Raw genomic sequence first — 15,799 nt, forward strand, 5'->3', positions numbered from 1 at the left:
CCCAGTTAGCTTCTCTGTGTCTACCAGAGAGACAGACTGGCAATTAAATCCTCCCAGCCTTGATTCAGCTACTTAGGAGAGATCAAGGTAGGATCTTTTAGGGGGCTTTTTGGGGCCTGTCACTGTCATATTATCTCACCAGGGAGTCATTACCAGCCCATCCACTCTGTCATTACGCACAGCACTCCTTGTTGGGAGGGACTGAAGGCTTACACTGCTGTGTATTAAAGTATATCTTTGTGTAATGTGTGTCCGAGTGTGTGTGTTTTTTGAGGCGTCGTTGTATGTCAGATGCTATTAGTCAGAGGTGATAATATTTTGGAACAGACGATCTTGCAGTGGCTCTATCTGGAATGAAGTTCTCTGATCAGATTGCAAAAAAAGCTTTATAAAAAGCTTGAGTTCCTCATGTGCTGATCTGAGTAAAGAAGGTGGACGATAAACTTGCTTGTTCTTTCATTTAAAAATTTAAACTATGTGTGCGAGACCTGTGGTTTCGGAAGCTCTGACCGCCCTTTGTAAGCTGTTTTGACTTTGTTTGACCTTCATGTTCCTGGCTACTGGGCTTTTTGAAAAACATTTAACGACACGGCATAATACTGTACGTGCTGCAGTCTGTACTTTACTCATACCTTACAGTAAAATTAAATTAGTAAAATTACTGTTGTCCAAATTGGAAGGTTGGGTATAACCTAGAAGACCTGCAATTAGAGGGAACAGTAACACCCTCCCACTGATGCAGAAAAATGTGCATAGAACATGTTTCCTACGATGCTGATTTCAAAATAATTAAGAATAAAATACAGTATTCATTTGAAAGCTATATATGTATATATCTACATCTTACTAGTGTGAAATGAACTGCATAGGCTTGTTTACAGTTTTGTGTGTGTTCATGAGTCTCACTGAACTGTGTGTATATTTGGATGAGGGACTGCGACATCTTCTGACTAATACTTAGTCTTAAGAAGAGACCGCCGTATCATTTCACAGTAACTAAGCTCTCATAACCTTTTTAGACTACTTAGAATACACACAAACGCACGCGTTGTCAGAAAGGCACACGCTAACACACATACCTTACACGCAGCTCGACTACAGCAAGGCCGACTTGCATTTGTGAATTAGCTTTACCATGCTGGAGCTTCACATTGAAGCACAACACCAACAATTCCAGGCTGCAAATCAAACAGATCTTTATCAACTTCCACCTTCCTTGTATGAATATATTAACCTTCATAGGAAGATATATACAAGCATATAATAATTAGAAGAGATGAAGAAGATAATGTTTCAATGGGGCATGCAGTTTTTATATTTCACAATCATTTCAGGCTCTAAAATAAGAGCTAAAAGTGTCTGCTTTGAAGTTTACAGAGGGGCTCAGCAGTACACTCTAGTGGTCACTTACAGTCAAACCTGCTCAGGCACCATGTGAGCCTTGTTGCACTCAGCGCTTTCTCTGAAGCAGATCACTACCTGTGAGTCAGACAATTCATTCCTAGCACAGACCGAGGCAGCTCTCTGGAATAAGGATGCTGCTGTCACTGTCTGTGAAAAGAGCATCCAGGCAAGTAAGCAGCTTAGGATACAGCTGTCAGACAAGCGATCAAGGTTAATGACCTGCACAGCACTCTGTGCTGCAGGATCTTAAAATAACAGGTGAGGCATAAGGGTGATCAAGTGCTTTAGATTAATATGAATGTATAATGTGTATGCAGTTAGCGAAGGTAAATATTAGTCAGTCTGCTGTTTTATGATAGACAGGAAGTCAGAGAGACAGGTGGGTCACAAAAACCTTGCAGTTTTTTTTATTAACTGAATGAAGATACAGTGAATTCAATCTTTTGCGTGTGTGTGTGTGTTTGGAGTATGCACACACGTCTTTGATGTGTGTATCCGTGCATGTGAGTCTGCTATTTTCTTTGTGCAGTTGAGCAGGGCTTTTGGCCATGCCTGTGATTCTGTTGATTGCGCTTGTGGTCAGGTGAAAGGGAGGCACAGCGTCCTGCTGGGCCTGAGACTGGCAGCGAATACTAAATGGACCAATACCAGATTTTTATTTCACTCTCTCACTCACTCTTGTACCTCGTGTCTGTACGCTACCTCTGCCTCTTCCGCTGAAATGAATTGGCTATTTCTGTAGGCCTGGACACAGGTGTGTGTACAACACAAAATATACACTGAGCTGATCATGAGGAAGACACGGAACAAATGAGAGTGAGAAATAGAAAGATGAATGCAGACAGACAGACAGATGGCCAACCATCCATCACACACTACAACCCATATGAAACAGTAAATCATCAGGGATGTAAGAGCAAAATCTGACAGCTTTGCCCGACCAAAAATGCTGTAATAATAATAAGCCCGTAATTTTAGGTCATGAAAATTCTCTGCTTCAGTGGTTATGAAATCATCTGGCAACCCTAGTTTGTATCTCTGACATGAGTCAATGCGCAGACAACCACCATCCTCTGAGCTGCCAGCCTGAGTCTGAGGAGCCTCTAATGGTGTTTCTACTGTCTGGTAATGTCTGTTGTGTGGGCACGAGAGAAAGATCATAAAATACGAGGTTTGATGAGAAACCGTGGTGGGGTTTGTGTAGAGGAAGCTGCCAGTGCAAGTGCCCCGGTCTCTTTAAATCATCTCACTGAGTCAGAGTTCTCTCAATAATGTATACATAAGCTGAGGGCAGGTTTTCTCAGGATTTAGAGGCAGCAAATCTCAATGCACTGCACCCACGGTGTCGACGCTGCACAGTTCATCACTACAGCTGCTACTTGGCACAAAAAAATGCTAATATCACAGTAATTTTACATTAATCCAGGTGCCAAATTGTTCAATATTTTGAGTTCATCAGTATTTCTGCAAATAATATTCCAACATCAAATCTATTGACATCATTGACTATAAATGAAATATGTAGTCCTGATGGCTGGCTCCCCCCCCGGACCATGTGGGGGACAGGTGCCCGCTTCATGGACCGGCAGAAGGCAAGTTGGCAGCCTGATTGTTACCACCTCCTTCTCTGGGCCTCTGCTGCCAACAACCCTGGCACATCTGTGCCTGTCCAGAGTGCCTGGTGCCAACTACCCAGCTCACATTGTTCTCTGCTGAATGCACCCAATGCCCATGGGAAAGAAGGCAGAACACAGTGTGGCACAACCTACACAGTCTGTTAGATAATCTCAAGACATAAAAAGATTCTCTTAGCCTAGATTCTAGAAACAGCTCTTTGTCTTGCAGCATAGACAGGGAAAATACCCAATGGTGATTTTATAGGATTCTTCCTGCATCAGCTTGTGTTTCTACAGTTAGATATTCACTGGAGGCAAAACAATCCTACATCAGCCTAACAGTTTATGAAACTGATGAAACCATTTCAAAATGTAGGTACATGTATACACAGTTATGTCTCACTATACTTGTGAGTACATTCATTCACACAATGCATTCCCCAGCCCTTGCCCAAACCCTAACCATCACAACTAGATGCTTAACTCTAAATGTTATTCTAATCCTAATTTTACCCTAACCCTAAAACCTAATCTTAATCCCCAAAACACTATTTGTACTTGTGAGGACTGGCTAAAACAGCGAAATCTGTATCCAGTGCAGGAATAGGACAGATTTGTTCATGTGTGTGTCTGTGGTTTTCGTGTGTGTCTGTGGTTTCCGTGTGTGTATAAAGGATATGTACTGAATGTATGTGTTTCCTGAGTGGAGGTGCTGATGTGGCTGACTTAGATTAGGCAGATTTATCAGGGCCATGCAGCCTGGCAAATTATTCCAAATAGGAGAATCAGCCGCTCTCCTATGATCTCTACTGCTCTCTCTATTTTTTCCCTTTTCCTCTCTACACTAAGTCCATATTGCATCAGTTTTCATCTTTAACTCCTTCCTCTGTCTGTACCATGCATTTGCCTGTTTTTTCATTTGTGTGTTTCTTTCTTGCTGTTATATGTGTATTTGTGTGTAACCACAATGTGTGCATCGTGTCTGTTGGTGCTCATACACACATAAATGCCTTCATATCTGAAAGAATCCTTATTAACCTTGTCTAGCCCTCAACTTTGAATATTAAAACTACATTACCAACCCCACTACTTTAACCATTATCTAAACAAAACTCCAAACTCCAATGATCACAAAGATCACATCATGAAAACTCACACACACACTCACAGCACCCAAGCCTCTGGCTGTGTCCTGCAGGCTGTTTAAGAGCTCTGATTGTGGCCCCTGCAAGCCTAGTAGGATTCCTGGCATGTCAGAGGCTTTAACAACATCCAAATCACTGTCCAAGTCCTCTCAGCTCTTCCAGACTGGCCTGTCTGTCACACTGTCTCTCACAGACAGTCGCACAAATCAGGCTCCAAATGTCAGTCGAGAGAACAAATAGAGGGAATATAGCAATAAACACAATGCACTCTTTTGTGATTGTTTACTTCTACATCAATAATTAGCTTTAGCTTCATCAGCTTCGTCTTTTTTATTGTTGGTTGTCAGTGATCACAGTCTGTAATCCTTTGATTATCTGTTCATCTTCAGCTATTCTGTACTGGTGTTACAACTGCACTGTATGTGTAGCATGTGTGTGGTTTACTGGGACAATTTTTTAAAGACCAAGTATTTTATTAGCTCTGACTCTATTGCAAGTTTGTGTTACTGTGCAGAGTAGAGCCTAATGGGAGCACATTTAGTAAAAACATTTATTTAAACACTACACAAATACACGTACCTGTATGGACAAGAATTTGCACTGGTTGCACACACTCCTCCACCATACAATGATTTGTTTGATTTACACAGCAAGAAGGCCCCCAAAGAGAGGTTTAAATTAATAGGGTAATTATACACTGGGAGAATGAAGCAGATCCACTGATTTATGCACACAGCCAAACACACACATTCACACAGAGTCCCTGCTGGGACACACTCTGTCTTTGCTCCAAGGACAACCGCACCTCTCGCTCCTGTCTGGTCCTCAGCTTCATTCACTTTCTCAAATTTCAGTTCCTCCTGCTGCTGCAGAGACACGTTCTGTTCCCCGGTCAGCCATTCTCTCTGTTTGTCTGCCTGCCAGAGCCCAGCTGACCCAGTGCCAGTAACAGTCTCCATGTTCAAATGCAGACTCACTGGGGAGCTGCAAACATTACCACTATGCAACTACAGCCTACAGTGTCACTCCTTCCAAGCAAAACATGTACACACACAGCCACAGCCACAAGGTCATGTATCAACATGCAGCACAGTGTCATGATAAATGCAGTCAAGAGGCAGTGTATTAGTCATGTTGTTAGTGGCTCAGCCCCAGAGGAGGAGCTGCCTTCATCAGTCATTGGCATAGAGGTGGAGAAGAGAGCGGCTACGGGACCTCCCATCCCCTTAGCATCTAGGAGGATCTCAGCTAAATGATAGACTGAGAAAACTGGATGTTTGTTCTTCTGAGAAATATATTACTGTGCATACCTAAATTTGGACTAACATCCCATAACACATCACTTTCCAGGATAAACACATTTCATATGAAACTGGAGAGTATAGGGTGCTGAGTTATCTTGTGACTGTGAGACACATACTTGTCTTTCAGTCAGTCAGTTTGCACTTTTACATGTTCATACATATGTGTATATCTGTGATTTGTGTAGTGGTAGAAATTAACATGCCTAACTAGAGGTAAGGATGCAGTCCTCTCCACCCCGAGGCTCACAGAAAGCAGCTGGGCTTCAGCTGAGACAGCACTTTCACTTAGTCTGACATAGTCAATCTCTTCCTATCTCCATCTCTCCCACTCGCTCTAATCCAAACTTTTGAAGACGGCATCTGCTAACACAATATTCCTTCCGTGCAGCAGCCGCATTATTTTCTCTGATCACATTCAGTTGACATAAAGCTTGTTGAAAATGCAGAGGTGTCAAATAATGCCCAAATTACCATGTGAAAGTGTGGAGGCAGGTAGGAATGAATAGCTGTAGGAAGCAGAGCGAGGGACAGCAAGTAGCAGTGCGAGAGAGTAGCTTAGAGCAATACCAAAAAGGAGAGCGGCAGAGCTTTAAGTCTCGGGGGAATTTAAAAGCCACAGAAATCCAGTTGCGGATATTAAGAGGCTTAATATAAGAGCTTGCTGAGGCTGAGTTTTGCTGTGTGGGCCCCATCACTATCATCCTTGACAGAGGTTAAAGAGGAGACGAGGAGGGATAAGGAGGAGAGGAAGAGAAGACAGATGGGAGCAATGACGAGAATAGGAAGCCATGTATCATTATGATAGCTTTGCATGCTTTTATAGGTGAGTGGGTGATTTATATATAATATTTTTTTAAGAGCTCACTCCTGTTTTTTAACTGCTGTGAAACAGCATGATAGATACAATCGACGCCAGGGAGCATGTGTCAGGAATCAAAGGAGTCTATTGTTCATTCATTCCATAACGAGATACAAGCAAGTGATCTTACTCTGGTGCACGAGTCAGGGCAACATGAAGCAACACATGCTGAGATGAAACCCATTATCGTCAAGCTGCAGATGTCTCCCAAGAGACAAGAATAAGGGAGAAGAGACTGGTAGACAGGTGGATAAGTGGAATCCCCACAGTCTCCCTGGCATTTGTTTCTTCTCTGTGGCATTCCTGCTTCATTTGATGTGAATGTTTTAGTATAACAAAACGCTTCAGTTATGTAAATTCCACAAAGCCCACAAAATCCTCAGTATCACAGCATTTGCCTTTGCACTTTGGCACTTTGGTCTCATCAACCTGTCAGAAAAACCAGAATGTCTGTCCACAGCTGCAATTGGAGCTCCCCTAATGGCCCAAATATTGCTTTTGCTCAGTTTAGAGATTGCATGCTGCATGCTGGGGGTGTCATATAGATCTGTCCTTTTCTGCTTTTTGAAATTCAGAATCATAACCATAGCACATCACACCACACCATCTGTAATAAGATAAAAATGTAGTTTTCTCTTAAATGTAGTTGAACACACGTGAATTATAATAAAATGTTGTGTATATTTTTTGACCTTATTCTTTATTGTGTGTGTGTGTGTGTGTAGGAGGCATAAACCGGGCTGGGGCAGCGGTGCCGACGTTCTTGCGGACCCCCACGGTGATCCAGCCCCACCTGGACATGAAGCCCTTTCTGCAGTTCCCCATAGAAACCCCTCCACCTCCGCACAGCATGAGCCTCTTCCACAACTTCAATACGGTGAGAGCTGATTGAGGCGCAGTCACAGACAAACACATACGTACTGTGGTCCTTTAAATTCAATACAATCAGATAAACACAAGCTGGACTAGTGTCACAGATTTGGGAGAAATTATCACAACATCCATGTACAACATATACATTTTAATGACATTTATGACTTTTTAAATGTGTCTTTAAAGCGATGTATTTATGTCTTTTAATTGCTTTTAGACCTACATCAAAAATGTGTGTGGTGTTTGGTTTCTGTAAGGAAACAATGTGTTCACACATTTATTTTGAAATTAAATGGCAGTTCTTAGTCCATCATTATACGTGTGTACTTCAAGCCCAACAGTTTGTTTGATGTAATATTTATTTTAGTGAGTTCTTCCTGTATCCCCAGGCCCTGACTAACATCTTTGTGAGCTTAGAATATAGAGACATTTAGCATTTCAGCCACTCAGCATAATATGCTGCCTGCTCCTCCAGACTCCATCAGGGAGTGTTGACACATTTCTTGTCAGCAAAATGTAAAATCGGTGAACTTTGTACATAATGTACGTGGGTATTGCTATTTATGGATCGTGTATATAACAGAGTTCCTCTCTATGTACTATTGGCTTGTTATATTGGGGCAACAACATAATCTCCTGTGTGTAATTGGAAATATCTGGCATGTGCTTTGACCATGTGTGGTGCTACAGGGATAGTAACAGAAACCCAGACAGTGTTAAACACATTTTAAAAGTACAATCATTTTAAAAGCCCTCCACAGGCCATGACATAAGTGGAAGCATTCTCACTGATGTTACAACTGCAGTGCACCCAGCAGAATTAATTGCAATACTGACATTATGCAAGCACTCCGTTTCCACTCTTGCATCTGTTAGCCCAGCTCTGAAATCATTCTTGCTCTTTCTTCATTCTGTCTACCTCCCTCCGCAGCGCACTCTCTGAATCTCTCTCCCTCATTCTGTAACATCCTCTGCTCCCCATCTTCCTCCTCAGAACATTAACCACATCTGAAGGTCCACAGGGATGCTGTGAATGTTAATAGCTGTTGCAGTTGATGACTGCCAGCCACCACCAAATGGTGTTTTACAGCCCTGTGGCCAGGAGATGGGGCCACAGGAGAGGCTTGGAGGACAATCTGACCTTAGAGCTCAACTGCATACTGGCACAGAGACATAACTTAAGTACTTTTGCTGCATTGCTTTAAAAACAGTGGAGAAACAACCAAAATATTACAGTCAGTATTTGAGATAAAGGTCTTGGGAAACTTACCTTACATGGGCATGGTACAGTTTTAAAATGCATTTTCATATTCAAACAGAGGAAGTCACAGCTTGCAGCTGTCCAAGAGATGCTTTTACATTTAATTTGTGCAGTGTTGAGTAGTTGAGTACATTTAAACAGGAAGACTTTAGTGTTGTAGCTCTGTCTACATCACTGACTATATTTTATGGCTTTATGGGTTTTTAGGCAGAGGAATATTTAAACATTTAGAGGTATTCTGCTTGGGTTTCATCTTCTTCATATACAGTACAGCAACTGAAAAAAGAAGGTCAACTAAAGGGTCATCTAACAGCAACATATCTTCTCTAGATGACTCATGTTTTCCTGTCTATCTGTAGCATTACACTGTGATAAAAAAATGAATTTGTCCAATATTTCAGTGATGATGCAGCTTTATGGTGCCAATAACACTGAGAAATGTTGCTGTGCTAAGCCGGCAGCTCATTATTCTCTCATTTTCTGTTAATAAGTGATCTTTGTTGAGTTTGTACAGTCTTAATGAGACTCTACTTCACATTGAGGGTTATTAGCCCCATAGCAGAGGAATTGCCTGTCCTAAAGCCATGTAGAGCTTTAATGGTCCTCTAATGTGATTTGTCTTCTACCTGCCTGTCTCAACCAATGTGCCTCTAGACAGTGACAAGGCTAAATTATTTATCTGCAGCAGCTGGAGATAGACACGCTCCCACACTCTTAAGCTGAGCTCTCTGTCCTGGTGTGGACTTGCTTAGGCTGCAAAGACAGGAATTTCCGATGAAGGTATCTAATGATGCAAAGCTGTGTGCAGACTTGTTGAGTCTCACCTGCTGTCCATACTCCTTTCATCTGTTTTTTCGCTCTCTCCCTGAGCAAGTCCCTTCCCAACAGTGTAGATCGTTCTTCACTGCACTTTCATTTCAGCACTAATCTTCCCAGACCTGTTGATTGACATTTCATCATACACCCCGTTGTCTCTACATGTTTCAGACTGGGGCTGATCAATCAAAGACAGTAACCTCTTAGAGTATGGTTTATCACCTCTTGTGTATAATGATTTCTGGCTGAACGCCATCAGATATATGTCTTCATAACACTGTAACAAGAAACCAGAGTATGGTGTGTATTGATGTCTGGTTATAAAAATAGTGGCTGGTGATGATGTTTGATAGACGGTGTGAACTTTGGGTTAGAGCTGAGAAGGTAAGAGTGGACCAGGTGAGAGTGGGACCCACAGTCCTGGCTGCATCTGCACAGATCAAGTATGCATGAAATAGGGGGAGAGAGAGAAAGAGAGAGCAAAAAGGGGAGGGGAAAACTGGAAAGCCGAGACAGGGAAGCACACTATGGGAAGTGTGAGGCAGAGAGAAAGCAGCTCAGAGGAGAGAAGGTGGAGGCTGAATAATAGGGACGGGCACTTGTTAGGTGATGTGTCAGTGAAACAAAGAGTGTAAGGAAGGGAATTGAGAAAATCCTTACAGCAGACACTCTACATCTCAAAGTGAAAGTGAGTGTGCCAAAAAGAAAAACAAAAAAAAACAAAAAAATTAGGCAATGCATCACTAGGCACAAGCCCTAGTTTACAGGCAGTCAGTGAGTTTATTCTAAATATTGACAACCAACCAGGAGGCTGAATGAGTGAGGAAGCTGCAACACACACTCTCAGTCTCGCACATGCTGAGACTCAAACACACAACTTGGACAGCACCACGCACACTGGAGGACCAATGCAGCTCCAAGCCTCTACAGAAACAGAGGAGAAGAGGGTGAGTACCTAAATACTTGGAGCCTTTTGTTTTTGTGTCTTAATCTGGGCACAACTCAAAAGTACTGCCGAATTTGTGCTTCAAAGGCTGTTTTTTATCTGGCACGGTGCAGGCTGCACTGTCGGACTGCCAGAGTGGTCCCACTGTGAGTCACAACATAGTGCATGCCTTGTTGCTGGAATTCAACTCTTCCAAACATTTTGTTGCAGGAAAGTGATCAAACACAATGAGGGCTGAGAAGAAAAAACAAAGAAAGGATGAAAGGCGGAAAATAAAAAAAAGGGAGACATGAGATTTAAACAAAGAAAAGGGAAGAAAAGAAAGTAAAACAAAGAGCGAGAGATGCTGGCAGGTTTGGGTGCATGCTGTTGCGCGGTGCCAGGAGATGCATGGTTCCTCTCTGAGCTGTTTCTCCTCAGAATAGGTTCAGTGGTAACTAAGGTATTTGGTAAGTCTCTGGGTCTTGAGGCTCTGTGGAGCTGTTGACATGACCGCTCAGTGATGCTACATCGGTGGTGTGTGTGGTTTGTGTGCATCTGCAAGTGCTCTCACCACAATAAAACAACTCCATATCCCAGCTGACATAATAATAATAATATATTTAATCAAGATGACTTTATATATATATACATACACACATACATTTGTTTTATTTATTAGATTGAGAGATGGTCTGTATTAAATTGCATGTATAGACTATTAATCCAGAAAACCCAGGCACTTTGAAATGGAGTTCATTATTTTCTGAAAGTTGGTCACAGTGTGCCTGAGTGTGTTTTGGAAAATCCCTATTAAGTTACATCATAGCTCTGTGTTCCGATTTCACGAAGCTATGTTTTGGAGAGCATTGGGTAAGAGGCCATGTGAGAAACCATCCAAAAAGGCTTGCTGGCAGCTGGACTGTGTTTTCAACAGCTGAATCAACTGGTTGAATCATAGCAGACCCACACCCAGCTGCCCCACACCCAGAGTGCTGGACTGATTGGCTGGGGGGGGAAGTCCATGATTCCCATGTACAGTTACTGCACAGTGCCTGTTCTCCCTCTTTTGAGACCTTCCTTAGAGATGGTTTGATATATTATGTCCTAACAACGAGCTTGGGTAACATTTGGCAGACGTAATCCAAACGATGAGTAGAATGTTGAAATGAAAACCAGTTTTATTGCAGTCTTTGTGTATAAGTAGTCGATGTGACGGTTTCAATTGACTGATGCAGAGACACTGCTGAGCTATTCTTGTAGCTGTACAGACAGTTATTGTCCACCGTTGTCACTGCTCAATGTCCACCCTTTCCACGGATCCACAGCGGCAGCAGTGCCTACTTTGGGCTGTTTCTTGGGAGAGGAATAGATAGAGTCGTGGAACGTGGAGTAGAGTAAAGAGAGCCAAATGAGATAAGAATGTGCGATGTGAGGATGTCCGGCCTGGGCCCCTCTCTCTCTCCTTGGGCTCTTTCCCAGTTCTCCCTCCCTTTCTATCTGTCTCTATTCATCTTCCTCTCCCACTCTCTCGCTCATTCACTCCTCCAGATGGTGTGTTTCTGTACTGTCCTGTCACCCAGCTGAATGCCTCAGGCACCCTATCCATTTTTTTTCTTTTACTGTTTACCTTATGTCTTTGGAGTTGCCGAGTAACAAGCGATTTTAAATGGTTTGAGCGCAACTTATGAGAATATTCCTTTCAGCTGCTCTTTCTCTGTTCAGAGTCTTGAGCCATTTCTATATTTGATGAGACTGTGGCTCTGGGTGTAAGATAGCTTAAGGGAAAGCTTGGTGATTAGCCAAATTAAACGTAGTGATGAGCCAAATTGAGTCATTTAGAGTCTGTTGGGCTCTCCAAACCGACACGCTTGCATCAGACTTGGAGGACTGTCTGGAACATTCCCTCACTGCCTTTTGAATTCAAAACACACATAACCATATCCAGTTTGTTCCTCAGGCCAGTACTTTTGTATGTCTTTATTCCTCTGGCATATCTATGCGGTGCCACATCATTGTTAACTGTTGCTTGTTTTCACAGCCAAACAAATGTCTGAGGTGGAAATTTGCACCAGCCTCCTGTGTTCATTTAACCCTATTGCTAAGGTCAATCAACAATGATCACAAGATCATTTCAGCTTCAATCATAGATACATAAGCCCTATTAGATCAGCACGTGCAAGGCCTTTTATGTCTAGGACAGAGTTTAAGTGGAAGGCTTAGCCACTGGCACGTGCTAAATCAAGTCTGTTAAATTTATACGAGGCGCTTAACACCACATAAATGATGGACGGCCCAGCTGAAACAATTAGCAAAAGGACAGCATGAAGCTACAACCTGGCCAGGATCAGAAGCCTGAGCTTGGGTAAGATGCAACAGGTGTCTCGGTTGTAGCAACACACTCTTGACACTGTTGATCGCCATTTGCAGACTATAAACACAAACACACAGTGAACACTAAATAGACACTGCAAATACTCCTCTCTATCTGCTTAACTCATGTGGTCATTTTGAGTTTATTCTCAGAAAAACGTCTGCTCTCCATAGCGGCCTTTGCCAATATGGAGAGTTCAGGGACAGCACAGCTACCCCTGACATCATTACCATGAACTCGGTCACCTAGTAGCCTCGGGACTTTGGCAATGAACTGTAGACTCTGAATTGTAGCTTACATATTTCTTATCTTCTCTCTCTCTGTCTCTCTGTCTTTTTGGTGCACTGCCATTTTCTGTTAGATGGACCCGGTACAAAAGGCCGTGATCAACCACACCTTTGGAGTTCCTCTGGTCAAGACCAAGCGACCAGTCATCTCCTGTAATGTCTGCCAGATTCGCTTCAACTCAGAGGTACAAAATCTTAAAATGAATACAACACATCCACTGTATTTCTCTGCCTCCATCCACCTCATGATGTCTCCATTTCTCATTTGACATCAAATGTGCTGCAGTTTTTCCCTCCATGTACATAAACCTCTCACCTTAAACACAATTTCCTTAGAAATGTATATTGAAGAGCTCGTCTTCCTGTTTTGTCTCTGGAGAGATGGTTTAGACACAGAGGATGTGGTACATTTGTTTGGGCCGTGTTTTGGCAGTTGCGACCCTGTTGGAATTTAATTTGTACACAGTGCAGCTTGTAGAAGCAATAACCACTGCAATACGAGGCCACATGAACAATAGCACGGGAGAGGCGTAGGATTTTTTTCTGTTTTTCGTTGGAATTGAAAAAAGTTAATTTCATATTAACGTCATGAAGTCATCAGAACTGACTGCAACAAGCTGCTTTCTCATGCTTTTGTATAATTCTGTCAATTAATTGTAGCAACGGTTTCATCTGTTAGTCCATATGGTGCAGTTTATATCAAAGCTCATAATGGAAGTTTAATGGCACCATATACCCACAGGCAACTGGCGCACATGACTGATGACAAATTAACGAAAACAAAAATCACATTGAAGTCTTTTGCGTGTACTGATGCCAGCCCCATAGACTGTTCTTCTATCTATAGATGAATAGGACAGACACATGACAACATCAGTGCCAAGTGTTGTGTGTAGTGTATAATTTGGCTGTGATACTCCATATTCAGTGGTGGACAAGTCAGAGCCAGGGCGTACATCCATCCACGATACACAACATTAAGGAGCGGACTGCTGCTATATATACTCCTCAGGTCTACAATCATGGTTTCCATGTGGTCGGGAAGCTGCAGGGCTGTAATCTTGAGCTTGCTCTTCGCAGAGGTCTCTGCTGTATATCTTTACAGGCACAGGAAAGAGATGTTTACACAGTGAAATACTTTAAGACCCACAACTAGCGATAAAATCGTGGCTTCTTTAGTAAAGACGTGTCCTGTTGGTATCTACAAGATACGCAAGTGAATCTGTTAAGAATTTCAAGCATGTAAATATTTGAATTTATTGTTAAAATGTTATTATTATTATTATTATATATATATATATATATATATATATATATATATATATATATATATATATATATTATTATTATTATTATTGAAGGTTTTTGAAAGGAAAAGACGAGGAGCAAAGTTACAAAAGAAGCCCTTAATATTCCAGGATAGGTACTACTGTATATTTGCCATTAAATGTTGTCTAATATAAACTAGAACAGTTGTGATATGTTTTTATGCAACACATGGTATTTCTCACTAGAAAGCACATAAAGAGTGGAGTGAGAAATCCTGTTTATGCACAGAATTAAGGTGATGGAGAGAGAGATATCTAACCACAGCTACACTGCTCCATGACAAATTTCTCCTCCTCGTTGACATTTATATTAACACAGTGAAAAGTGACAAGCTTTATTTCATTTTTATTTTTGCTATTTTAAGCCCTGTAAAAAATAAAAAGGATTAAAAATGGGCTGCATAAAATGTAACACACATAAAATGTGCTTTTAGGTTTCATAAACATTTATGAAACATACTGTGCAACAGTCTTGGCTCAATCTATGTTCTGGCTCCTGACAGATAAACAACATACATACACAAACACACATAAGAATCCAATCATTGCTGTCATTGTCACTTTCATTGCCCGTACATATAACAAGAGCATACTGCAGTATATCAGCAGGGTGACAAACTTGCTGGAGGATTTGTGTATTTTGTGCTGTCCTACTAAGTTCAGCTGAGAAAAAAAAATGTCCTCCATATTGCCACAGAATGAGTCCCCACCCACACTCGTCTCTTTTATGCAATGTCAAGCCAGGATAAATATTTCATAGATGAAAATAATAAAGCAGGAAACACTTTGAATGATCCTGTGCTGCTCTCCCAGTCGGATTTTTCTAGTTTGAGCTCTTCTCTTGATGTTGACATGCTGCAACTCTGTCTTCATGTGCTATCTTCACTTTGAATAGGTTGGTCAGGACAAAGACAGCAACGGGAATGTACCATGTGATGTCATGATCAATGTTTTTGCCTTCAAACGATCCTGTTCTGTCTTCCAGCTCACACCTCGTGCTCCCCTCATTTCATGCCTCATTTTGCCATCATTCATTCATGCCATTTGATGCACTGCTCTGCCTCTATCTTTCCCTGCCTGTCTTTCACAACAACCTTTTCCCCTTCTCTCCCTCTGCCTCCTTCTCTACTGCAGCATTATTTACAGTGTGGAAATACCTAAAATTGCCTGCCAGTACTTATTATAAGATGCATTCGTCAAGGGCATGGATTAGTGTCTGGCTCTGACAGGCCCAGTGCATCTTGGGAAATTGGGAGAAAGGAGACTTGGAGGGGAAGGATAGGAGATAGAGAAAGAATAGGGGAGGGTTTGTGCCCCATCATCCCTGCATTGTGTGGTGGTGTGCGATGCTAAATGGTGGTTAATGCAGAGTAACCTTGGTGGTGTGCTGCATCAGTGACATCACAGGTTCTGTTGCACCGCACTGACCAACGTCACAGCTGCTGCAGCAGAAATAGGCTGATATGCATCTTTCATTTTGTTCCTCTCCTTCACTGCACTCTTGTTCTTTTTTAACCCCCTCCACTCCCCCCCCTCACTGTGTCCCTTGCTTGTTTATTGTCAAACTATTTTCTCTCTTTTAACTTCCTCTCTTCGTCTCATCTGGG

At 42.1% G+C, this 15,799-nt stretch overlaps 1 protein-coding gene across 3 annotated transcripts in view; it reads left to right on the forward strand.

Annotated features, from left to right (window-relative positions):
* The window catches only part of znf385a (zinc finger protein 385A), a 54,209-nt gene that overhangs the window by 23,446 nt on the left and 14,964 nt on the right, over positions 1-15,799 (forward strand). For 2 of the 3 annotated variants that reach the window (XM_026369084.1, XM_026369085.1), the window contains exons 2-3: positions 7,054-7,205; positions 12,939-13,049. In XM_026369084.1, coding sequence (XP_026224869.1) covers positions 7,054-7,205; positions 12,939-13,049 — 263 coding nt within the window. Of the gene's footprint in view, positions 1-7,053; positions 7,206-9,827; positions 10,226-12,938; positions 13,050-15,799 lie in introns of those variants that run through there. The other variant, XM_026369086.1, reaches the window with a different exon arrangement.

Source organism: Anabas testudineus, chromosome 7 (assembly GCF_900324465.2).
Source record: "Anabas testudineus chromosome 7, fAnaTes1.2, whole genome shotgun sequence".
Classification (NCBI taxonomy): domain Eukaryota; kingdom Metazoa; phylum Chordata; class Actinopteri; order Anabantiformes; family Anabantidae; genus Anabas; species Anabas testudineus.